At 38.7% G+C, this 25,471-nt stretch overlaps 2 protein-coding genes across 3 annotated transcripts in view; one reads left to right on the top strand and one right to left on the bottom strand.

Annotated features, from left to right (window-relative positions):
- Positions 1-722: 722 nt before the first annotated feature.
- FAAP24 (FA core complex associated protein 24) lies at positions 723-4,746 on the bottom strand. The gene is made up of 5 exons (XM_066194869.1): positions 4,371-4,746; positions 3,909-4,060; positions 3,156-3,295; positions 2,671-2,823; positions 723-2,074 (listed from the first exon to the last, which is right to left on the bottom strand). Exons 2-5 carry the CDS (start codon positions 4,018-4,020, stop codon positions 1,832-1,834), a joined length of 648 nt encoding a protein of 215 aa, XP_066050966.1. The 5' UTR covers positions 4,021-4,060; positions 4,371-4,746; the 3' UTR covers positions 723-1,831.
- A 103-nt stretch (positions 4,747-4,849) lies between these two features.
- The window catches only part of CEP89 (centrosomal protein 89), a 34,078-nt gene continuing 13,456 nt past the window's right edge, over positions 4,850-25,471 (top strand). The window contains exons 1-17 of one of the 2 annotated variants that reach the window (XM_066194865.1): positions 4,850-4,961; positions 6,736-6,842; positions 8,019-8,174; positions 9,438-9,639; positions 10,858-10,960; positions 12,955-12,983; positions 14,160-14,214; positions 15,537-15,755; positions 16,129-16,271; positions 16,633-16,683; positions 17,784-17,867; positions 18,746-18,847; positions 21,161-21,272; positions 21,895-22,075; positions 23,026-23,193; positions 23,883-24,024; positions 25,305-25,394. In XM_066194865.1, coding sequence (XP_066050962.1) covers positions 4,923-4,961; positions 6,736-6,842; positions 8,019-8,174; positions 9,438-9,639; positions 10,858-10,960; positions 12,955-12,983; positions 14,160-14,214; positions 15,537-15,755; positions 16,129-16,271; positions 16,633-16,683; positions 17,784-17,867; positions 18,746-18,847; positions 21,161-21,272; positions 21,895-22,075; positions 23,026-23,193; positions 23,883-24,024; positions 25,305-25,394 — 1,983 coding nt within the window. In that variant the 5' untranslated portion in view covers positions 4,850-4,922. The remainder of the gene's footprint in view (positions 4,962-6,735; positions 6,843-8,018; positions 8,175-9,437; positions 9,640-10,857; positions 10,961-12,954; positions 12,984-14,159; positions 14,215-15,536; positions 15,756-16,128; positions 16,272-16,632; positions 16,684-17,783; positions 17,868-18,745; positions 18,848-21,160; positions 21,273-21,894; positions 22,076-23,025; positions 23,194-23,882; positions 24,025-25,304; positions 25,395-25,471) is intronic. The other variant, XM_066194864.1, reaches the window with a different exon arrangement.

Raw genomic sequence — 25,471 nt, 5'->3', positions numbered from 1 at the left:
GAAATTGCTGTCCAAGTAACCAAACCTTTAGCAAAGTCACACCAGTCACCCTTCCAGCTCTTCACTTCTCTTAAACTGCTGTGATAGTCTTCCTGGAAATACTTCCCCTCTTAGCTCCTGAATAACTGTCTTTCCCTTCCCATCATCACACTCACTTGTCCCTGAAGAAAGTTTGGCTTTTTAAATTTAAGCCACGCTCATCAATTCAAGTAAAATTTTGGGCCTCTCAGGTGCCATACAAATACTCTTCTTCGTTTTCTGTCTGCTAACTAAGGACTCGTTCTACACTGAGTGGTAGCCAACAGCTCACTTAACTGGCGGTGAAATGAGTGTGTGCCTTATGTTCTTGCTCAGACCACAGGAATTCTTGTAACAAGTGTCTACTCACAAGGATAGGTTGCTGTAAAGCCCTAAAAAGAAAGGTTAGCAATAGATTAGTAGTTCAGCCTGGAATTAATATTGTTACACTTGAAGTGAACTGTGTTTGATGCTCTGAGTAGATGGCCTTTTGTCACAGGGGAAAGGTGTTTGTCCTGCAACACAATAGCCACATGCCTTTAGATGTGAAATCCAGTCTTCATAGCAAAGTGACAAATAGAGGGAATAAAGGGGTTAAGGGGATAAATTCCCTTAGAGGGAATAAAATCTGAGCAAAGCCATGTATAAAGAAGCTTAAAGTACTCCCTACTTGCCTGAAAAAAGTAGTATCTTTTTTTGTACTTTTGAAAATTTCTGATGTTTATTATTCACTAAATGAAATAATGATGGCCAAGTTACAGACAAATTTTCATCCCAAGTACAGAATCAATATAAATAACAGGTCCACCTGCTGTCCATGCTAACCAGTATAAGAGGTGACTTTCAGAGGTGCCAAGGCTCCCATAAAAGGGAAAAAAAATCCTACTCAGCTGCCTTCCTGCTGTGATTCAAACTCCAAAGTAGTATGAAAGATTCTTTTCACATACCTCCTCATGAAAAAAGGCAATTTTACCCTTAGAAAATAGAATAAGAATGTAACTTAAAATAAAACGCAAGATGTCAGGAAAACCAATCCTCTTTACAAATAAATTTTCAAAATATTAACACTGGAAGAGTAGTATGAATTATGAATTTTGTTCAAAGCTTCCCATATTATTTTCTTTGTAGTGTATATTATAGTATAATTAAAATATTAGAAGTTATAATTAATATATCAACATATTTTACAATTTATTATTAGTATGCCAACCTATATGCAAAAAGACAACATGAATTAACCAGTATTTTGGATATTGGCCATATGGGAATAAATTTGTTAACACCGTATGAACTGGAGGGTGACCAGAGAAATAAGGGTAAAATCAAACCTGTATTCCAGTAGGACTTTCCAAAGGAACTCCAAAAAGTTATAAATCAAAGATGTTACTATAAAGCAATATATGCTAACTTGTAAAAATATGTAAGATGTTAACATGTTAAAAACATGTAACATAGTTCGAGTTACTGAGAAGATACTATGCACATATTCATATGGTGGTTTTTTCTGTAAGACCAAAGTAAGCAAGCATATTGCTCTTCCCTTTTTTAACACAGATACTGAAGAAGACAGCTTTCTTGTTTTTTTTTTTTATTCCAGATATATACAAAATACTTTACAGACTTCTTTCCAAGACACTCTGCACAGCTTAATCTCTATGAACAGAGCAGACGTAAAAAAAAAGCATCAGAGTCCAGTTGCTGCTCGCCATGATTACAAAAATGAGCACAATATGTGATTATTAAAACCAAAGTTTTATAATTCAGAAGAAACCCCCCAAGTTTTCATTTTGCAAAATACCACTGCGCATGCCCATCAGGAGTGTAAAAAAGAATAAATCTGTTGTGCTGCTGCTTGTCCAACTATTTGCTCGAGCTCACTGACGGATGCGTTACACAGCCGATGGATGCTTCCGAAGTGCTGCAGCAGCAGCAGCGCTTTTGTTTTCCCGACGCCGGGGATGCGCTGCACGGCGCGGAGCACGGCGGGCTCTGCCCGCGGAGCGCGCTGCCTGCGGAGGAAGGGGTTGGCACCGCGATCCCGGCTCTGCTCCCGCACCTGCGGCCAGAGAGAGCTGTCAGCGACACCCCGCGCCTCTGCCAAAGCTCTGCCTCCGGCGTGTAAAATGACTCGGCTCGAAACAGAGCAACGCAATCCCTAGGAAGTTCTAAAAACAAGCTCCCTCCTTAGGTGGCCTCCTTTAGTGGATAAAGTTCGACAAAATCCTACTAGGAAACAAGCAATTTCTTAATAGTGACAACAAATGAAAACAATTATTTTTGTTGCCTTTTTGATGAGGTCAGAGAAAGGATAAAAAGAAATAATTTTAATACAGTTCCCCTAGCCTTAGAGAAAGCAAAATCTCAAGTTGATTTTGACAGGGGCATTTGCCTAACGCTACCTAGTGGTACTTCAGGACAAGATTACATTTAAAAAATCCAGGATCATATTCTTCAGCCTTTTTTCTTTGTTCCCAAATGAGCCTTCTTTCCACTGAACTATACCACCATATCACTGTTGCAGAAGATTTATTCCTTACATTCAAATAATGTTGTGTTCCTTTAAGATCCTATGTATTCTTTCTGAAACGATCATTGAGGAGATCCACCTGCTTTCCTATACATCCCATGTTTTGATATAACACAGAAACTTACTAGTTGAATAATAAGCTGAGAAGCTTCTCCTTGATTTGCCACAGGAAGCAACACCATTCCAAGTTCCAGTACAACAAGTTTTTGTACTCCAGAGTAGTACTGATCACTGATTTGGGTTTTCTCTACAATTACAATTCCCCTCAGACTGCTGGCCTGTATTGAAAGGAAAAAGATATTAGAAAAAACGTTGTTAATGACAAGTTAAAGCAATGCAACAGAGAGAAATTCTTGCAAGTATGAGCTGCCTAATAGCAAATCAGAGGAAGAATGTAAGTTGCAGCAACAGGACTGAGGTTTAATACAGCATTATCACACAGCTGCAGAATTTTTCAGTTTTCACGTGAAAATTATCCCAGAAGGTCAGCTCCAATGGAATTAAAAACAAACAAACAAACAAAACCAACAAAAACCACAAGAAGAATGTTTTCAGAAGCATGGAATAAACAAATATCAAGTGAAAACTTTTCTTTTTATATAGCACTTACATTTCTAAACCTAACCAATCTTCGTTTGAATTCATCCCCTGCAACCAAATCTGCCTCAGAAATAAGTAAAATGCAAGTTCTGTTTGAAAGATGAAAGTCCACCAGTCCCAAGCCATCTTCAAAGATGAGTCTAACTTTGCCTTAGGGTGAGATTGTTAGAAGAAAAAATACAGTAGTTAAAAATATACCAACAATTACTTTACAGCACAGCCTTCCTAAAGTGTCAGTAATTCTATTGACTTCATAATGAACTTTATAAAAAGCCTTTTTTTCCCTTTAAGTAAATCTATTACAAGCAGTCAGAACTACTGTGTGATCTCTTTAGTAATGCAAATTAATAGCAATTCCGGTCTACAGATTTAAAAGTACTAGAGCTGCTCAGTAAACTCTGGACTTGAACAAAAATATCACACATGCTTTTCTGGAGGGATCATCATAATTTTGTTTGTTGCGCCAGCAAGAGGGTAGCAGAGTATAGATGTAAATTCAAGGCAGTTCAGTGGAGATGCATATGCACAACAGCAGATTCTGCTGCTTCCCTCCAGTGCTCTGCAACAATGAAAACTGAGCTGATCACATGGATACATGACAAACAAACGGGATCTTCCAGCCTGCTAAGGAAGTCTGTACTACAAATACAGGACTAGTCAGGCACAGAGTAAAGCGTATTCCAGCCGTTCTTAACGTTACTGGGCAATAGAGGGGAATGTTTTGCCTGACTCGCTTTTCCTCTTCCAGCCCGGTTGTGCTTACCTTGGAGCCTTTGGGCTACCTCTGACCCTCTCCACTTCTCATTCCCAATCACATGCCCGTAAGGGACAACTATAGATCCTGCTGTCACAGGAAGGTTTGCTTTTGTTGTCATCAGACCTCCTTTAAAATCCTCCTTCAGCAGCAGTTACATCCTAGAAAGAAATGTCGGAAAATAGCAACACATTTTACAAACCTGTTCCAATCTTATAAATTTTAATCATCAACTTAGGATGCAGTATTCTGGAGGAGACACTATCTCCTTCCTCAAGCTTCCTTACCATTAAGGTGAACATATCAAAATCGGCCAGCAACCCTGTTCACTTTAATACACGCTGCTGTGTTGGGTTGCCTATTCTACTTCCAGTTTTACTACTCAATCTGAAAAACGCCTGAATTAAAACACACAGACGGCGGAAAAAAAAAACCACAAACAAACAACAAACCACACTGCCTTTTCCGTACCTTCATCCACCCTCGGTGGGAGAAAATCTTCCTGAATTGCAAAGCCAACTCCAGAGGCACCTCCATCCCTCAGCTGGTGGAAGTCTCCAGACCAATTATTAAAAGGCAGCTGCTGGGAGAGATGATTTTCACGTTTGCCGGCTTGACGCGGTGCTCCGGCTCGAAGGGGAATCGGGAGCCCTGGAGGCTGAGGCACGCTGTAAGGACGAGCACCGCCGGCAGCACGGCGGGCACGCAGCGAACACGCGTCCCGGAGCGCAGCCGCACGCTGAGGGCCGGCAGAGGCGCAGCGGCGGCCGGCGGTCCGCGCTGCCCGGCGCAGAGGAGCCGCCGCAGCAGACACGGGCCCGGAGCACAGCGGGGCCGGGAAGCGGCAGCCCCAGCTCGGCGGGCGGGGCGGGCCTGGCCGCGGGGAGCAACGCGCTGAGTAAGGCGCGCGCTGACTGGAGCAGGGCAGCCCGCAACGAATCCGCCGGGCCGTTGTTTCCAGGCGGGTCGCCAGGGCGAAGCGTCCGGCGCGGCGGCCGTGGGGCGGTGGTTGGAGGCGTCGTGATGGCGTTCCTGTTCAGGAGAGGCCGGAGCAGCCCCTTCGTGAGTATCGCCCCGGCTGGCGCGGGGCTCCGTTGCCGTGAGCGGGGCCGGCAGCACGGCGGGGTTCTGCGGGACCTGGGGTGGTTTCTGGGGCAGGCGGCCGCGCCCTGCGGCTGATGCCGGTGATCGCCGAGCGCCTTGAAAATCGGGGAGAAAAACGAAGTCCAGGCAAAGACAAAACGGTATCCGGGGACCGTTGCGTTCCTTCCGTCAGTCGCGGGCCTGCCCGGCTTGTTCGGAAGGGCGGAGGTTCGGCGGGCCGGGGGCGGCTCCTGCCCTGCCCCGCGGGGAGCTCCGCGCGCCGGCCGGGGCTGGCGGTGCGGCCCCGCTCGCTGCCGGGCGGCCGAGGCCGTCCCCGAAACAGCCGCTCGGTGCTGGCGGGCGAACTGATAAAAGTTCTGATCCAAGGCCCAGAGGAGCCCGTAGGGTTGCCGGCAGTTGTGCGGGTGTTCTTTTCCAGCGTACTTGAACTAATTGGATTTTTATTACTAGAATGAAGTTGTCATACTTTTACTGTGGGATGACTTCAGCTGTGTTCCCTGGTAGCCGCAGTAGGGTCATTCATAGTCGTGTCTACAACCAAGAAGCTGTAGTAAACGGAATGGTGCATGCCAGACAGACATGCAGAATTAGAGAGCAGTGCATTTGCAAGACTGAGTAAAAAGATAGTCTTTTAATGCACCATTTAATTATTTGATGTGCCTTTGTGTAAAAACAGAAATATTTCCCAGTTTGCATCTTCATTCTCCTGTTGAAGGAGTGAATTAAAAAATAACTGAGAGAAAAAAGAGCTGAAAATAGCAGAAATAGCAGGAACTTAGTCTGTTTCACCCCGTAAAAAAGTAACATCTGCCCAAAGGTGGCGGACTTTATTATGGCATAGTATTTTCTGATGCCTGGAGAGAGGACAAGAGGCAGTGAGCACAAACTTGTGTTTACAGTGAATTCAACTTAAACGTAATAATAAAATCCTGTGGGGTGGTTCAGCACTGGACCAGGTTGCAGATACACAAAACATGACTGGACAGGATACCAAGCAACCCTCTGGTGACTGACCCAGCTTTGAACAGGAACTTGAACTGGACAATCTCCAGAGCTCCCTTCCAACCTCGGCCAGGATATGGTTTCCTTCACAGTACTTTTCTAGGAACTCTGGCCCTAGTTTTTCTGACCTGGTATTTAATGTTATACCAGTTAAAAAAAAAAAAATACTGCATTTGCTGATGAAAAAATGTATTAGTTTGTTTTTGATTTTTTTGTAATTAAGGTTGAACCTTTGACTGCAAGACTTAGTGGTAAGGGTTTTTTTTCCATCTCATACTGCTATGATTGAGGATAGACAGACTCTAGAAGAAAGGGACTAATATTGTAACTCTGAAGCAGCATTCAGATATTTTGAAAAAAGTTATTTTCTAGTACAGTTTTTTTTCTATATATATTGGAAAAAGATGAGTAAGTTAAAATTCTGGCTTTGCAGATTGCGATATAGTGGATAGAAAACACATTCATGGGTCTCATGTAAATTATATTTCTAATCTTCAAGAGCAACTTGAAGTTCATAAATGTTAAATTAACTTGCCAGCTTTACATGGTGTTCTGACTTTAAGGGGAATGAAATGCCATTTCATGTCTTCTGTTTACATTAATTGCATGTAATTGTTCTTCCTTTTTGTATTATTTTGCATTGATAGTTTCTGTGCACATTCAGTTCTGTGGTTTTATTCATTGTGATCCTTAAAGTCATTGTCAACTAATTTTATTTTAAATCATTTAGAAACACATAGCTCATGGCCTGGTCCCTGCTGCTACCGTAGCTCCTAAACCTGCAGCTCCCCGCACCCCTCCCCCTCGTAGTCCAAACCCTTCTCCAGAAAGGCCCAGGTATGTTTTGAATTTTTTTTTTTTTAATTTTTTGTTGTTTTGTCAGATATTGTAGCATACTAGAAAAGCCTGATTAGAAGAATTGCATGTCATTATAATACAAAGCTTTTTATAAAAAGAATATATTTTTAAGGGGGGCAGTTTCCCACTCTGAACTTTTTCTCCCCCCTCCTAAGCATGGTAAATATTCAGGACAGTAATGGTTATGAACATGTGACTTACCTGAGTCAATTAAAGACAAATGGACTGTTTAAAGTTAGCCTAATTTTTAATTTGGCTGCTACAGTAGAGTGTAGGACTACAGCAGCACTAGTGCTGTGAGTAAGGAAATATTAGCTCATTAGACAAACATAAATTAAACCTTGCTCCTGTACCAGGGACTTAAAAAACTGGCATGTAAAACCATGCCGGATTGGAAAAATGCAAATTATTTTTCTTTTAAGTTTGTAGTTTCTTACCGTTTTTATTCTGTGTTTTCTCTGCATTTAGTTCCGTTCTGATTGTTTTCCATGGTCTTTCTAGTGTCTGTAACATTCCTACTTAATTCTAGTTAATTTCTTCTTCCTTTCTGGCATCAAGTTCTTGTCTTTCATTTTACAGTTCTCAGTATTTCACTGCTTTAATCTTAGTTACTACTTATTTTTCTTTTTCATCATACCCTTCTCTGTACTCCACAGGATCCCACAAATAGGCACTTTTGTTTGCTTGTCCTGGTTTGCAGTATGCCAACATTTATTAACAACCTCACAGTCATCAATAAAAGGTTTAGAGTAGGGAGTAATGGAGACAAAATAGCAGGACATGGAAGAGCTTTCCAACACAACACCAGGTAGTATTGTTATAGCTAAAGTGAATGCTAAATACTGTAAATTATTGATGTGAATTTTGGGAAAGTAACTCAGTATATCCCATGATTTCCATGCATGTGATTTGGGAAAACCAATAGATATTGTACCTTACTCTTGGAGAGCTGCATTAAAATCGCTTGTTGTATTTTATGCTTTACTTTGGGATGTAATAGGTTATAACCAGTCCCGTAGCATTCAGTGGTATTTATGCTTGTTAACTGCGAATGTTGTGCTTTGATTAAACAGTGAAGACACTTTGCCAAGGAAAAGCTGTAAAATGTGGAGCACAGAGAAAGCATCAGTACTGCTTTATTCTGTTTTCTTCCAGGTCTGCTCTGGCAGCAGCGATCCTCACAACAGCTCTCACAGGGCGCACTGTGGCTATTCCTCAGCCTCGGCAGCAATCGCTTTCTGAGGGCGATTCCACCTGCTTGGAGCAAGAATGTTTTGAACCATATGCAACAGTCACAGAGCTCAGAATAGGGTAGTGTATACTTTCTGGTTTGATATCTTAAATTAGAAATGGAGTCTCTCAATGATCAGTTTTACCAAAGAGACAGCACTCCTGCTGTTACAGCTACTTACTTTTTCTTAGCACATCATAAATTCAGTCTGAAGTGTCTAACAATCCTTATTCCATTTCTTGTGAAGTGGTGTCACACATACAATCTTAAGAGAGGCAGATTTGGATTGTACAGTAGTCAAAAGTAAAATCATATACTATTTCTGTCAAATGATGATTAATTTTACAGAATGTGATGAACTGAGGAATCACTTGAATTACATGTAAGATATTTCCTTTGTGCTACAGTGATTATTTCAGGCTGTCTTTTTGGTAGAATTAGGAACCTTCCATCTCTAATTAGCATTTTAAGATAGGAAAAGGTAGTACCATTGTTAATTGTCTGTTTTAGAGTATACACATAGACTACTGTCTTGGAGATGGTTTATTATTCCATATCGTTTCGAGGAGTTTTATCAGTTTTGTTTAGTTTGTGCCCAGGGTGGCTGCTTTCCCCTACCACCCACCCCCTCATCTTCCCTGGCTGTGGGGCTGTTGAGATGAATGGGAGCCTGGCGGGGTTTCTGGAGGGAGTTTGTGGCAGGGCGAGACGCAGCCCTTCCCTTTCGGTGTGGGCTGTTGGACTGGACACATGCGGCCGGTATCACTGACTGAGGATCCTGCTCTTTCTGTGGGTTTTGCCTGATTCTTTTTGGTTCTATTTTTTTGCTTTTGCACCGTGACCGAGCTTGCCGGCTTGGCTTCTTTTGCTGCTGCGCTGTGGGGAAGCCCAGAGCCGGTGCGTGCCCGGGAACACCCCACTTCCCTCCGGGGGCCACCCCCAGGCTCCACACAGCCCAGAGCCGGGGAGCAGCCGGCACCAGTGAAAAATCCTACGGGTCTCCGTCTCTGCCCTGCTTGGGAGCCGGGCTGCTCCTGCCCAGTCCTCTCTGCAGTGCTCCGCCGTTTTTTGCTGGTATCTGCTTCTCTCATTGGCAGAAGAAAAGGGAGTTATTGAAGCCATTTCTCTTTAGGGGAAACGCTCATTCCAGGGCGTTTTCTCCTGAAATTTGTCTCAGAAGCAAGACAACTACATTCCTTGTTTGCAGCTAACAGAAGCTTAGATGTCTGTCTGTCTCTTTGGTCTTGTGTCTATAGTAAGACTGATGGTTCTACTTTACTAATGTTGGGGGTTTTTTGAAGAGTAAGCACTGCTGAAACAGGCATTAAATTGCTGTTTTGCAGATCTGACTGGAAACTTGAAGGTTGTGACAGATCTCCTCCACAATCCCTGGAAATATCGGGCAAATATGGTGAAGATGAGGACATGGATACCTACCTTTCAGATGCTGATAAAGAGGCAAAGTCCAGCTGTCAGAGTAATGAGAAAAGAGAAGGAAGCTTTAGCACCAATGCTATTTATTCTGTTCCCTGCAAAACTAAAAAGGTAAGATTTTTAAATGCATTAGTTCCTTTACCATGTTTTAATATATTAATGAATGTTTATATTTATGATACTTTGTATTCTCTTCTTACTCTTCAGACATGTATTCAATATTTATTTCCCATTCTAATTTTTGTGATTCATTTACACGAGTTAGATAGGTTTTTGGTTGTCACAGTCCTTCTCTTTGATTATTAAGATCACACTGGTATTGTATATAATTATCATGCATAATTTAGTCTTGTAAAATGTCCAGTAATGGTACTTACATAGTAGATGATTTGTTATAAGCACTAGTAACTTTACTGTTAAATGGTGAAAGCTTAGTTAATCGTTCAGTATTGTGCTAATGAGCACAGACTTATATAGAAATGGGGAGATTCAGAATCAAACAAAATAAATTAACCTATTCTTGAAGACCAGGGAATTTTTGTGTACTATAAATTTTGATTGTCTTAACCAGCAATGAACTTAGTACTGTTAAGGCACACTTAAAGTTAAATCAAAAATGATACAAAAATTGAACAGACAGGAAGAAGTACTGAGTAGGAAAAAGGCAATGAAAGTTTTCTTAAAAAAGTCTCTTCAAAAAAACCCAGCACTAGTAAAGTAGAGCCATCAGTCTTAGAATATACACCACAAATCCCAAAACGTGAAAGAATCAGAAAATCTTTACCCCAAGGTAAAGATACAGTAGCTGGTAAGAGGAGGGAAGGGAAGGGGAAAAAAAAGGAGTGAGTAGAAGATGTGGAACACTGGTGTGTGATCAATGGGTAAACCAGCAAGGATGTGTCATTAATCCCTCACAGCTGTGATATAGTAGGTAAATGGTTGATGATCAAGATTACATATGCCATAGCAAACAAGCAAACAGAATAATTTCATGGACTCTTGTAACCAAATAAGGTGACAGAGAGTACTTGCCCTGTGAACTAATCACTTCATGCTTGCCAACCTCCTTTTGATCACTGTAAGGTTTAGATTTTATTTACATAAATAAATGTTGCCCTAAACAACAACACAAAAACCACAAAAAGCCCCCAAGAAAACAACAACAAGAGAATAAGCAAATTTTATAATTTAGTATCTTAAAATATTAGTGAGAATTCTGAATGTGACTGGGACATTAATACACTAAATGTGTCATAGAGATATCAAGATACACAGGCTATTTTAACAGTGATCTCATGATTTAGAGAAGTTTGTCCTATTTTTACATAGGAAGAGTGTCCCCCATCTCCTATTCCTAATGCTGACAAGAAAGAGGTTTCTTCCCATGAAACTGAGTGTCAGGTGGTGGATAAGTCAAGTGTGCAAATAGAGGGTAAGTAAACTTACTTTAAGTCAAAATGCCATGCCTTTTAATACCATTGGGAAAAACAATTTTTTAATAAAATAATTTTAATACTATATTGTAATATTGTATATATATATTTTAAAGGCCAGTTAAAGAAATGCTGCTAAATACTTCACAATTTCTAATAGTCACAGAAAATTAAAAACCTGCATAAAGAGGAGGGATTGGTCTATATTCACTGTGAAATGAATTGTCAGTCACTGTAAAATGCAGGGCAGGGAGGAAAGTTTTGTGAACTCTTGTCTTGTAAACTTCAGTCATTCTCTACTATGTTTTTGTTGATATATGTGCCAGAAACAGTCAGGGTGATAATCTGGAACTTTTTGGAGTGATACTGTGTTAAAAACAAAACAAAACAAAAAAAAAAGGAAAAAAAGTAGAAACTGTAGAAACTAGCAGTGTTCAAAAAAAAAAAAAAAGGCTAGAGAAAAACATTTTTAATCAGTTATTTTACTTGTATGAAAAAATGCCATGTCTGAAAAACAGTAGTAAAAGCTTCTTGAGTTTTTTAATAATCAAATGGCATGATAGTATTGTTGTTTATACCTTCTACAAAGTTGTATCATTATGACTTTGTATCATCATGACTTTGCTGTCAGGATGTTTCTTCAGAATAGAGAAAAAAACATGATCATTAGGCTCAGGTTATCAATCTCAGCACTGAGTTGTTAAGCTTCACAAATAATTTTTTTTCATTAAGTAATTTTGTTAGATTAGGAACATTTGGGTTATTACTGGATTATAACAACAGAGCAAGACCAATCTACTGGAATAGCAGTTTTCTTGCATAATTATCTTGTCCATTATTTTAAAATCAGGAAAAGGGAAATAAGAATTAGTTTCAGAGCTGGAAAATGCAGTTTTTACAGAGGATGGTTGCAGCAATGATGAATGAAGAATCATAGACTCCCCTTAGCAGTTGCAAAGGAAAATCATTTACTGCAAAAAACCCCAGGCCTTTTTATGCTGAATTCGGACACGAAACTCTTAGCTGTTTACATTCTCATGAAATAAAACCAATATGCATTGGCTGCCTGCCACTGGAGGTGTTGCTGTTCACACATTCCTTTACCCAATCACCTTTTTGCTCACACAGTGTCTCATGTGTACCCTTGTCCGTGCAGAATCCCAAACATGAGGTGCCCACACACTGGTTATAGAACTTCTTTTCTGGTTGTGAAACTTGTTTTTTGCTGTCCTGTTAACTGAAGCTTTCCCAGAGTGCTTTCTGGTGAGCAGAAGGGACAGAAATGGACAGAAGTGAACAGAGGCCTGTAAGGCCCTTACTCTATAAGAATTTTTTTATCTCCCACAGATGGTAGCACTCTGTAGCTACTGGATAGGAAAGAGGAAGCAAAACTGAGTCAATTTTGAAAAAATTGTGGCTTTCCAAATTTTTTTCATGTTGGATCGCAGCATTTTTTCAGTTATATTTCAGTGGAGTAATTTGAAAAATTTTATAGAGAACAATATTCAGAAAGAATGGTTGCTTTGATAAAACCATTTGGGAAGGGAAGGCATTAAATGGAAAAAATATATATGCATTTTTTTCTAATCCCTCTTCTACATAGTAAGTGCTGCAGGTCTTGAAAGCTGTCAGAATTCCACTTGTTTGGTTCAGAGATGCAATAGGATTCGAGTTCAGTAAAATCAGTGAAAATATTTCATTTGTTCTTTGGACAAATTCTAAACTTATGACAGAAGCCAACAATACAGCTTCATTTCTTCCACACTTGCACCTGTCCAGTGTGAGGTAAAGTGAGGTCTCACATCAGTGTCCTGATATGCCATGAAAGAGTTATTGGGAAGTTAGTGATCTAATCTGTGGTTTGGGAAGGACTTTCTTACATTTATTTGCATGTATAATATGTGTGCATACATATCCTTATGAACCCTTATAGTTCATGGACTTAAAATAATTTTAGTTCTAATTGACTGAAATATCTGTTTTTCTTTAACAGAAGACCAAAATCTGGGCTTGAATTTAAAGGTAAGACTTAAATAAAGGTTGATTTATAACAAGTTTTGGAACATAGGGTGTCATAAAAAGTTGATAAGTTTGCAGTCACTTCAAAGAAAACTAATTTATTGCCATTACGGGATCTTTTTCTTTTGGAGTACAAGTATGGCTAATCATTCCTTTAGAAAAAATGCAATTACATAGATAGATGGGCCATACAAAAGTTGTTGGGTTTGTTTTTTTTTTTTAATAGTATGTCATCTGTTATTCCTCATGTGAAAGAAAGAAACTGAGAATGAGACAAGATACTATAGCAAGAGATAGCTCATACTGTTAATTTTCAAATTCTGGGCCTGACTTTACTGCATTTTTCTATTGTTTTCTATTTGAGCTGATCTAACTGCTTTCATAAGCTTGGAAAGGAATACCCAGAAATTTAGTTTCTCAGATCAGTTTGCTAGAAGATTGTTTATGAAGATGGTCAGTTCTTTCATTGTTATCATAACTTTTTTCTACAAATTAACCACACATTACCTTTTCCTTTGAAATTGTTCATGAGTTTTGTCTCATTTAGTCATTGGTGTCACTCAGTATCATCAATGTGTTAAATTACATGACAGCATATCCTTACAAAACTTTACTGCTCTTTCATAAAAACATGGAGGAAGTCTCTAGGATCACCTTCACCTCAAATAAATACATTAGCATAAAGGACTCTGTAATTCTTTCCTAGTGAAAGAACCTTCTGAAATGTACAAATACTTCTGTTTTTTTTTCCAGCAAAGCAAGAACAAAGTTCTTCAACTTTGAAAAACATTTTAATTGATTTGCTGATATCCAGTTAGGGACTGACATAATTGACTGGTCTAAAGTCTTACTCTATACAGACTAACAAATGGGAAGAATATTCTTCCTTTGTGTTTATGTGACCTTTATGTCATCCATAAAAAAAAATTGTTCTGAGAACTGTGTATTTCTCATTACTAAAGATAATAGTGAGTTTCAGGTGTCCACAAGTGACTGATGGCAGTGATAATTAGCAAAATGATGTCGAGATGAGTAGATGATAAGTTGTGTATTATCAGCAGTGAATTCAACCTTCAATTTTGTTGATATAAAAGAAACTCCTTTAAAAGTTTTATTTCTTACGTTCTTCAGAAACGATGCAGTTAAAGCAAATTGTCTCCTTTTTTATTTCTCTGCTAGGAGGAAAAATTAATAGCTGAAAATGGGATACATGACAAACCTCCACCATCCCCAGGTACTATGAATTTTTCTATGACTTTGCTACACATTTTCACTTTATTAATATGCTTGTGTATATGAAAACACATTTTTCTGCTTGTATTCACTAAGCTTAATTTATGTGCATGTGTGTGTGTGAAAGTAGTTTTCCTGTATAGGGGATGAGAAAGTGCTCTGTGATATGTATAAAAACAGTAGTTTCAGGCTTTTTAGGTTAAGTGGTTTAGACTGGTTTTTATTTTCCAATCTGAGTGACTTTGGAGGTCTAAACTAAATCATTGTGACATGATGTAATGAATTAGTAATCTCAGACCTCTCCAATACATTCAGTTCAAACTACACTAGAAGATGTCACCATTATTAAGTATCCTATCACAACTGGAATTGTAAACATAGAGCCATGAGATACATGGTCTACCGTCAGCTCATTTGTGTGTTTCTGGATCCACCTGACACCTTCAGGCACAGTACTTCTGAGTTCTGTGTGTCTCATGATGGGATGTGTGCCTGTTATGAGTTCACGGGGTTTTGTGTATGCCTGTGCTGTCCAAGTATCTTATCCTTCCACAGCAATTTAACAGTGGCCAGAATTGCCTGAGCAATCACTAAACACATGAAGCTGTCACACATCATCAGTACAAGAGACAGCTCTTTATTGGGTTTCATATGTATCCTGTCCTAAGGAACTGTCCTGTACTGAGTTTTATTGATGCCTGTATGCTATTAGATTGTGCTGCTAAGGTTAAAATCTCTGCCTTCATTTCAGCTAATCACTCTATATAGATGGAAAGGAAAACTTGGAAGTGAGATCCATTATTACTGATGCAATAATATATCCACAGTTTTCCACAGATTAACTAAAAGTTTACTTTTGTAAGAATTGTTGAGTAACTTCTGTTCAGTAACACTGAAGCTGTTCAGTGGGAAGGAGTGTAAAGCTTTCATTGTGTGGGTGATTGAAATTTGTAGGGATCAAGAATACTGACTAGTCAATGCAGGGCACAAACACTTTACTTACTGCAGTGGACATTTCAGTTTTACCTCTCCAGCCACTAATGTTTGGGAGAGAGCTGCTGACATGATCGTTTCCATTAAAAGAAGGAATGTTTCTAGTGTCTGAGGGAAAAGATGGGAACTTGCAGCCATATCACAATTCTCTTTCCAAATCCACTTTGTTTGTTCTTTCTGGTCTTATCTTTTGGGAGCCATGAGCTGATTTAGATCTTATAAAGTATTACTCATATATAAAGTTAAGCTCAGAAAAAATGGATTGTATTTTGCTGAAAGTCCTATTCCAGTCTGGATACCATTTAAATACCTTGTTCTGTGGCATTCCAGATGTGTCTGTTCGGACAAGGCAGGTGTGGGAAAATATAAGCAAAGAAAAGTTCAGAGAACTAAAACAAGAAAACTGGACTCTGAACAAGGCATACCAAGCTGTGGTCCAACAATTTGAGGGAACAAAACGGCACATAGAAGAACAGCAATTAAAGCTGAAGAAACTAGAAGAAGAAAACAGAAGACTTCAAGAAGCTGTAGAAAACTCACATAGAGGAGGTGGGAGAAACATAAAAGCTGTTTGTAGTTATCTTGTTTCAATTTTTCTAATTTCTTACAACCTTTTCCTCTAGCAGTAGGTTTCCGGTCATTGATTTAGGTAAGCATGCATGCAGAAGTAGTTTCCAAACAGTATTTCCTACATTTGTAGAGATTTTGTCAAGGCATGATATGAAAAAAAAATTACTTGTTGTTTGAAATACAAGGATTTTTTTGCTAGTAGTTTTTCATGGGATTTTCCCGTAGCAGTATTTTGAGAGAACTTATTGGTTATTATTCTAGCTTATTTAATTGTTTTTTCATTACAGTTAAGAAATTGTGAACATTTCTTGAATTTTAATAGAACTTTCTTGTTGGATATTTGTTTTGATAGAGGAGGCAACAGAATTACTTTCTCTCAGACAACAAGCACAAGAACTGGTAGATGAAAATGATGCTTTGAAAACGATGGTCCATCGTTTAAATGTAGAATTAAGTCGCTATCAAACTAAATTCAGGTCATTGTCCCAAGAAGAGGTGAGAATCGTGGTTATCAAGGCAGTTTCTACTGAAATGTCCCATTGTCTGTTATTTAATCTTTGAGGTTTTATGACTATTTTCTCCAAATTTGCCATAAAGTCTACAAATTACACAGGCTTTTTCTGAAATTTAAAATCATTCAAAATAAGCATATCATTAAGTCTAATATTAAGAATTCAGTATTATTTTTGTATCAATAAGATACTGACCTTTCAGTTTTATTGGGTGTGTGTTACATATGCAACACATGTAATAAAAACATAAGCTTGTTTGGGGTGATATTTGTGACTGCAGTGGACAGTTGCTGGTGTTTCAAAAAGCAGGAAGTAATTCAGTATCTTTTAAAATATCTCTCTAGAATCTAAAGCTGAAAAGCTTACCCATGAAAGGACCACAACCACCATGGCTGGTAAGTCAAATAATATTTTCACTTAACTGTTCTTTCCTCTCTGAGTAAAGTAGTAGAATTTCTTTACTGGAATCAAAGTATTCACATATTACTCTGCTGAACTATCACATGCTAACAGAATGTTATAAGCATTTCTTTTGTTGTAGAACAAAATATGTATGGCAGAACTTTGTAATGAATGTGTGCAGGTCCAGTTGAATGCACAGTAAGCTGCAAACTGCACATAGTCACCCACTTTGAACTATTGAAAAGTATTGTTACACTGAGAATCATAAATGCCATCTTCACTTAGAATTGTCTGCCAGAGTTTGCTTCAAGGTCTTTCAAGGTCTATTGCTTAATTGTGAATCTTAATTGTTAATCTTTTTTGCTGTTACTTTTTTTAAGACTATACTAGAAGAAAACAGAGTATTTCTGATTGTAGGAATGGTCATGGATCCTGTAGTAGCCTTTGAATTTCTGACAAGGGGAAGGCAAATAGCCCATGAAAGGGAATGCATTTGTAATATGTAAAACAATTTCTTCTTGAAATACTAATCATCTTATATTTATCTTATTTTTTATATCAGATCTCTCCTTCCTCACTGTTAATGAGAACTGTAAAGAATGGGAAAGTTCTCCTGCTCTGTCTTTTTAGCCAAAATAGCCAATAATCACATATGTATGTATTTAGTCTTAAAGATGCAGATTTGAGAGTGTAAGAATTCCTTTCCCACTTACTAATGAATCTGGGATAATTTTTTTAGCAGTAGCATTCACTATAGTGTTTGAATCTTGTTTTGTATTCACTAGCATCCATATTATGCTGTGTTACATGTAGCGAAAAGTTAAAGCTGCTTTTTAGAAGAAAGAAGCAAGTAAAGCATGCAGACTTTTCCTCTCCAAAGCTTCTAACACAGCATATGAAGTGTTTTGCAGCATTGTTGTGCAGATGGTGGTCTGCATGCTTGTATAAGTTCTGCATTTTAGTCTGCAAGTCATATATGAAACCCCTCTAACAGCTTTCAAAACTAATAATCTATAGCTGAAGAAAAAAATACAGATGAAATTATGGCTTGTAATTAATTTACATGTATTGATTTTTAAAATTTTCTTTTAAGTTGGATATGAAGTATTTGTCACCTCTTCTGTTGGCATATGAAGATAGAATAAGAGAAAAGGAAGACTTTATTCTTGAACATCAGGCAAGTTTCCATTTAGAAAAAATACCCACTAAAGCAGAAATCAATTACTGAATTTTTTTAAAAGGGATTTACCAGTGCTGTTGTCTGCCTAAAATTTAAAGTGACTTTTCCATGCATAGTTATTGTACTGTTTTATCCTGCTTGGCTTGCTTGTTTTTGTCAGCCTGTTCACATTTAGGAGCCTGCCCTACACTGAGATACAAAAGATGTGCTCTAAAAACACAGCAAACCATAAGCCAGTCAGTGGCAGAGAGAATTTATGACTGTCATTCAGAATGGGAACTCAGTGCCCTGTATAGGTGCTTGTGGGTTTTCTGGTAGAAGAATACTTCTAGGTATTAAAAGATTAGGTACTCTTTTTTGCTTTATAGAAGTTTTTTTTGTTTTTTTTTTTTTCACTGAATCTTTAAAAATAGCTATTTGCTTCAGATTACAACTTCCCTAGGGTTTAAAAAGAAATGTATTTCCTTCGAAAAATTAAGCCATAAAATAAGCAGAAAACAGCAAGGATTTTTTTTATTACTGTAAATTCACTGTGTTATCATATTCAAATCCATGTCACTCCTACTGAAAATGGATAGTATCATCCAGCAAATTCCAGAATTCAGCTTTTTAAACCTATCTCCTAAGGGTCTACAACTTGCAAAAATGTGGCACAAAATCAGTATTATTTTTAATCAAATATTACTAGATTAATGAAACAATTTAGAAATCAAATACGCCCCCCTGAATTAGAGATGAGTGAGTAGTGAGATAATACTTTGTTATGACAAGAACTAGAAAGCACCTTAACATGTGTGCTTATAAAACTTTTTCTGAATGTAAAACTTAAAGAAAATAATTGTAAAGAGTTTTATATTAAATCCTTTGTCTTCCAGGAGGATATGAAGAGTTTTAAAGCACGAGTTGAAGAGTTGGTGAAGGAGAATGAAAATCTGCATGAGCAATTAAAGAACTTCATTGCCCCTACAGAATGGCAAGTTATATTACTAGAAATGAATTTAAAAGTTAAAAATTATTTTGCTTATTTCATGCAAACTTTTAAAATTACGGATCTTAAGGAAAAGCTTTTTGTCCTTCTTGTTTTTCTGAAGAATTATTAGCGTCACGATTGTCATGTTGAAACAATGCTGATCTGCAATGCCTGGAATAATTTGGGAGTAAAGATGAAATATGAATGTGGAGTTTTTCACTGGAAGTCCATGTAATTCTGTCATAGACACTGCAGATCACATACCTTTACAGTGTGCCAATGACATCAGTTTTCCGCTAATACAAAATAGCATTGGAATGTGGCATTAGAAGAATTTGATGTTCTTGAGAACTGAGACAATGCATACGTAATGAAATTGAGTAGTTGTTGGAGGTTAGGATTTTTCTTTCTTTTCTTTCTCTCAGGGAATTTTCTCCCATTTGTTGCTTAAGATGATGCTTGGGAGACAAAAGATGTGGCTGGGAAGAAGAGGGGGAAGGATGCAGCTGGCTCCTCTTAGCTGGGAAGCTTTCCCTTGGGAAGTGCGGAGATTCCATGAGATTTTGTCTAGTGGGTTAGAGGGCTCAGCTCCTCACCCTCGGATTCGGGATCACAGCGGACCGGTGGGGTTTTGGTGCCAGACATGCTGCCCAGAGGATTCGCTGCCACTGCAGAGTTTTCATCCTGCTCTGATTATCCGTACTGTGGGGGAGCTTCTGCTCGCAAGGGCAGCTGTTGAGCTGGCACCTTCTCCAACACCCGACCCCCAATCCCTTCCCAGAGGGAGCGTCTCCCGGCTGCGTGCGGCAGCTGCCTGCGGCAGCCCGTTTGCCGCTGCTTCAGGTTTTTCACTACAGCTTGCGCCGTGGCTCCGGAGTCTTTGCTGCACCTCGTGGCCGGCTCTGCTGTTCCCGCCGCGGCCATCCGGCCGTGCTGAGGGGCGGCGGCACCGCGTGCCCCTGCGCGTTTGCCCAGGAAGCCCCGTCTCCGGCCCCGTCTCCGGCCCCTTCTCCGGCCCCGCCGCCACAGCGCCCCCTGCAGGCGCGGGCAGCCGCCCCCCGGCCGGGAGCCACAGCGCCCCTGCCGGCTGTGCCGGAACTGCACCGCAGGGGAAGGTGCCGCAGCCCGAAGACGGCCGGGCTGGGTTCCCGCCTTTGTTTGCGGCTGCCGTTGTTGTTTGTTGGCCTTGTTATATCGATATACATACATATATTCTAGCAAAGAACTGTTTTTCCTTTTCCCATATCTTTGCTTGAAAGCCCAGTGATTTCAAAGTTATAATAATTTGGAGGGAAGGGGCTCATATTTTTCCATTCCGAGGGAGGTTCCCACTTCCCACCTTCCTTGGAAGACACCTGTCCTTGAAACCAGGACAGTAGTAAAAAATACTTGAGACTTACTAAAAATTTACCTAAGTGAGGTTGATTGGTAACTGAGATAAGAGAAGATTCATCAGTTGGTAACTGAGATGGAGAAGACTCTTGTTTGTACTGGTTCATTGCAAGGTAACTGTGAGCTTTTTAGGGCAACAGCTACAAACAGAAAGAAAGGTCAAGGGATATGTTAGAATAGTCCCTCCCAGTATAGGCTGGGCAATAACAATACGGTTGGATGGAAATCTCCAGAGAGTGCATTTAAGTACAGAGAATCAAAGCTGAAAGGGTTTGTGGTGTAGCCAAGGAAATGAAGAGCCTCTTTTATTTGGGGCTTAGGCAAATTGACCTTTCTCAGTTATAGAACAAAGGCTGAAAAAGACACTGTTGCTCTCTGTATGTGCAGCAGGAACAAGAGACATGACATACACAAAAAATTCTCCTGCTGCGATTGCGGTACTCGGGATGGTGTAGCTGGAACAACGGCTGGGTATTCATTCAGCATAAACAAACTTAAAGTGGAAAATGAAGAGAATTCTTAACCAGTGTAACAGGTTTGGGAACAGCATCCACTATGAGTGAACATAAAAATTCTTCCTGCACCCATGACACAGGTAGTAGCTGGATACAGGGGCTCAGATGACACAGTGTCTACATGAGGAGGACTTTGGAAGAGACGGCATGCATCATAATCTTAAATCTTTTGGCAGATTCGCCCACTGGCATGGACCGACTTTCAATGAGGCAGAAATACGGGTGTTAGTATCTGTATAGATTTGGTTACCTCAGGTCCTGATACTGCTTTCAATGATGATTTTTAATCTGTTTTTTAAAGAGGTTCAAATATGATTTTGTAAGTTTATGCTGTTGAAAGTCAGTTGTGTTAATTCTTTGGACATTACATTTGAGTTGTATTGTATTTGCAAGCTGGTTATCGTTGCAGGCAGCTGCTGCAAACTCAGGCCAAGCTGGTCTTGGAAGAAAATGAATTGTTGATGGAGCAACTCAAAATTCAAGAAACTAAAGCAAAAGATAGTCACAGAGAGCATGTTCAAGAAGGTAAAAGTGCTTGAGTTGCTAGTCATCTGAACTACACTAAAAATGGTAGTGCAGGTTTTGACTTTTGTAGGATTCTTTTGTTTGTTTTCCCTCATCATTTTGTGTTTTGGCAAGCTTGGCAGAGCTTTGGTTTTGGTTGGCTGGGGTTTTCTGCTACTTTATATATGCCTAAAAAGTGTCCCTGAATGTCAGTAACATAGGAGATCAGGCTCTGGATGTCAAATAGTTATTAAAAAAAAAAAAGTTGTTATCACCTATTGACACTACAAAAAATACTCCATTTTGACTTACTTCTGAAAAAGTGAGAACTGTTAAACAGCAATACAGTCATTTGCATAATTGAAGTGCACTTTAAACTGAATCAGAATTTTTCAGAGTAAAATGGCATTTACTTATGAGCTTATAGCCTTGAGGAGAGGTGCTCTTGAAGTTTTTGCACTTTTCCAAAACAAGTTGCTGTAGACAGCAAAAAATCAAGTCCAAACTGTTAAAACACAAACATGTAAATCCTCTGTTACATAAACAACTAGGAATTAATGTATTAATGGTTTTGTTGAAGTTTCACTAAGTGGTTGAATTAGTTCTGCTACACACGACTGACTTTTTTTCCTCCTTCCAAAAGCTTCAAAGTTGACCAAACAAATAGTAGTCTTAGAAGATAAGAAACAGAGTCAAGAGGAAGAAATAGCAAAGTACCAGAAGCAGCTAGAAGCTTTGTGTTCCAAATATGAAGAGCTGAAAGCCAAAATGAATAGCAGAATACCAGCAGAGGAGCACTTGGCTTTGGTGAATGATTTAAAAAGGTATGAGTTTACATATGGTGCATGGAGAAACATTGGTGCAAAGCATGCACGTGGCCAGAGTTGGGCATGTAGTGCTCTGTAGGTGGGAGGCCAGTGGAAACTTACGCTGGTAATCCAGGAAGGTAACTAGCAAAACACAAAGAAAGGGAAAGAAGTATTTTAAAAAGACTGTCTTGGCTTTTAGAGACATTTAAAATTACAAAAGGAAATCCCAGTTTTAGAAACATTGGTAGAAGTGTTTTTACTATAGAGTACCTACTGGTAATTGTACCATTTTAAATAGTAGAAGAGCAATATACCAGCAATGTAATATATAATATATATATATATATATATATATATAGCAAAAATACCATTTTTGTCAAATCTACTTTCTTCTATCAATACTATATATAAAACTTTCTCATTCTTGTGTTCCCATCTTTGAAACATGTCTAAAGAGCCCTGAAATTCTAAACTAGAAGTTCTAAGTTGCTTCAGTTGTTACAGTATGGAAATTACATGAAACAGCACAACTCAAAAGTGCTGCCGTGCAGCATAATCTGCAGAGTAATGTTTCTGTGAAGACATTCCATAAATTTGTATGCTTTCAAGCCTTTGGATAGTGCAGGTTACTGTTTCATGGTACAGTGCCCTCCTGAGAAGTCCTCACACCTTGTATTTTGGTGTTGATAGTTTCAATTTCTTTGGGAAAAAAAACCACGAAGGGATTACATCTGGACTACATATTTTTATAATTTAAATAAAGTGCAGTCAGATAGAATTACATGAATAATTTAGTTGTGATTTTGGTATGAGATTGTAATACCTCTCTGATGTCACCAGTGAACACTGGGCATTCTCAGGTGTATCTCATTTTATAACTTCAACATGGGTGTCTTCCTGTAACTTAGCATTTTAGTGAAGTAGATCTGTACATGATACCTGTTCTACACTGTTGGTTTTTGCAGCTGTTTACAAGAGGACCAGGAGAAGAAGCGCTGTGAGGTGGAAGCTGTAATGGGAAAGATAGCATCACTGCAAACTGAAAACAAGAAACTGCTCTTAGAGAAAAATAACTTCATGGCTGACAAGAAAATCCTGGAAACTGAGATGCAAATGACTCAAAAGACAAACAGGTCCTATCACAGTCTCATTTTCTTGTACAGAAATACTTTTATTTCTAGAAAAAAATGGATATGTCTGCAAAAATACTGTCTAACTTCCCATCACGTATATTTTCTACCTACTGCAAAAAGCACGTTTCCTAAACGTATCTCTGTCGTGTCTAGAGGCCTGATTGTCAAGTTTTGCTAACCTTTGTATGTTTTCATGCTCACATTTCTGTGTCTATGTGTGAATTAAGAATATATCTTTAATTTAGCAGTCAGCTATAGCAATTAATCATTAGGTCCACTCATCTGAAAATAAGATGAGTAGGCATACACTATTTGCAGTTAGTTAAGGATAAGACTTACACTATTTGCAGATCTTCTCATGCACCTGGTTGCTTAGAGATGAGTCCACAGTATTTTAAAAAGTAAAGACAATATTGTCCTGTCTTAAGAAATACAAAGTTGTAGCCATTGCACCAACTGTTCTTTTGAATCATTGTTACTGTTGTTATTCAGATAACATATTGCAAAGAAAAAACAGCCCCAAAAATTGGAACATGATACTATTGGCACTGCAAATATTCTGAGCCAGTGCATTTTTAGCAGTATGTGTGATTGTTTGAGACTTGTACATGTTGATTTGCACATGTGACACAGGTTTTTTAAGGCCAATACTAGTTCCCAATCCAAAGATTTTCCTTTTTGTTTTGTAGACGATTAAAGAAGAAAGTAGGTCTTTTGCAACTGCAGCTGGAGGAAGCCATGGAAAAAGAAGTCACAGCCCATCACTATCTAACAAACCTTATTGGGCTGGTGGAGAAGATAGCTAAGGAACGTGACCATCTTATATTTTTGGTAATTACCTTTAAATAATTGATATGACTTAATTGATATTTCACACAGTTATCATGCTACTGACACAAGTTATTATTAATCTGAATTATCAAAGAATAAAGCTGTAATTCCAGTTTAAGAATTTAGCTCTATTTAAGTAGATTTTAGCAAGTAGGATAGGAGCAGTGAAAGATTTTTTCCTAGAGCAGTGATTAAAAGCAACTACCCTTATTTCTGGAGGTCATTCATATGAGCATTAGGGTTTGCAATGCAACATATCAAGTTTAAAAGATTTTTTTTAACCTAGTTTTAGGAGTTGATGTTGAGCTACATGTATTTAAAAACAGCACACAGTCATAAAATTTTAATATTTGTTTTTGAGTCTAAGGGTGAACTGTTACCCTTGAAGTGATTTGTATGGACCTTCTGCTGTGGATGCATATGCATATTATTGTTCCTCACTGGTTAGCAGTCATTTTGACAGGCTGATTGAGAGTTTTTGAGTTTCTGTTTAGTGCAAGTGCCTGGCATGGAGGTTTCTGGGCTTTTTGTAAGCCCATTTTGTTTCTTTTACAAGATACTGGGCACAATTTCAATTTTACATATTCAGACTCTTGTCTTCAAATTGAATCTGAAATAATTTCACAAAACTTTGTTGAAATAAAGCTTCTTTTACTTGTTGTTCAGGTAGTAGAACAGGTTGTCATCAGCATTGGATAAAAAGCTACAGCAGTTAATTCCTAATTCTAGAAGAGGAGCTATGGTGACAACAACTCAAATCCTTGTCCACTGCAAACTGTACTTCAGAAATGTGAAACTGGGCACAATAAATGTCTCCTAGAAACTGGGGGAACTGATTCTTAGATCCATCTCTGAGATACCTACTTTTAAATACTAAACATGCCACATTAGAAATATCCTTGCCTGAACCCCTGCCAATTTCAAGGGCTTGTTTGAGAGCACATTGTTAAATGTGACCCAAAGCATGAGTCTCATGCATAAAAATGGGATCCCTATGTATACATAGATGTATCTATAGAAAAACCTACGGAATTGGATGGGTTTACAGTTAGTATATTTCATTTCAGAAGAATACTGCTTCATAGTATTAACAGTCAGTTGACAAATTACATGATGATACTGTTAAGAGAATAATTTCTAGGACTCTTTATCCATGTTGGTTCTTCAGAGTGTTGGAGTTCAAAATGGAATTGCTGTGTCTCCCTCACTGTATGCATTTTGTCTGCCCTGACAAAAACACAGAATAGTTACATGTAGCTTTGTGTACTGCATGGTTCCAGGCCAGATGTTTGGAAAATGAGAATCATGGTGTTCTCAAGAAAACTATAGAAGGCAGTCTACGCTTAGGAAGATTGGAAGAAAAAGTTAAGGTAAGCAGTGTTTCTAAGATAAGTATCTGTTGTGAAATGTTTGGGTTTTTTAAATGAGAAAAGTAGTTAATCTGTGT

The sequence above is a fragment of the Chamaea fasciata genome, unplaced genomic scaffold (assembly GCF_029207755.1).
Source record: "Chamaea fasciata isolate MVZ Bird 193981 ecotype frontalis unplaced genomic scaffold, bChaFas1.0.hap1 SCAF_12, whole genome shotgun sequence".
Classification (NCBI taxonomy): domain Eukaryota; kingdom Metazoa; phylum Chordata; class Aves; order Passeriformes; family Sylviidae; genus Chamaea; species Chamaea fasciata.
Note: the sequence above shows the minus strand (reverse complement) of the source record. Positions and strands in the feature narration are given on the sequence as shown.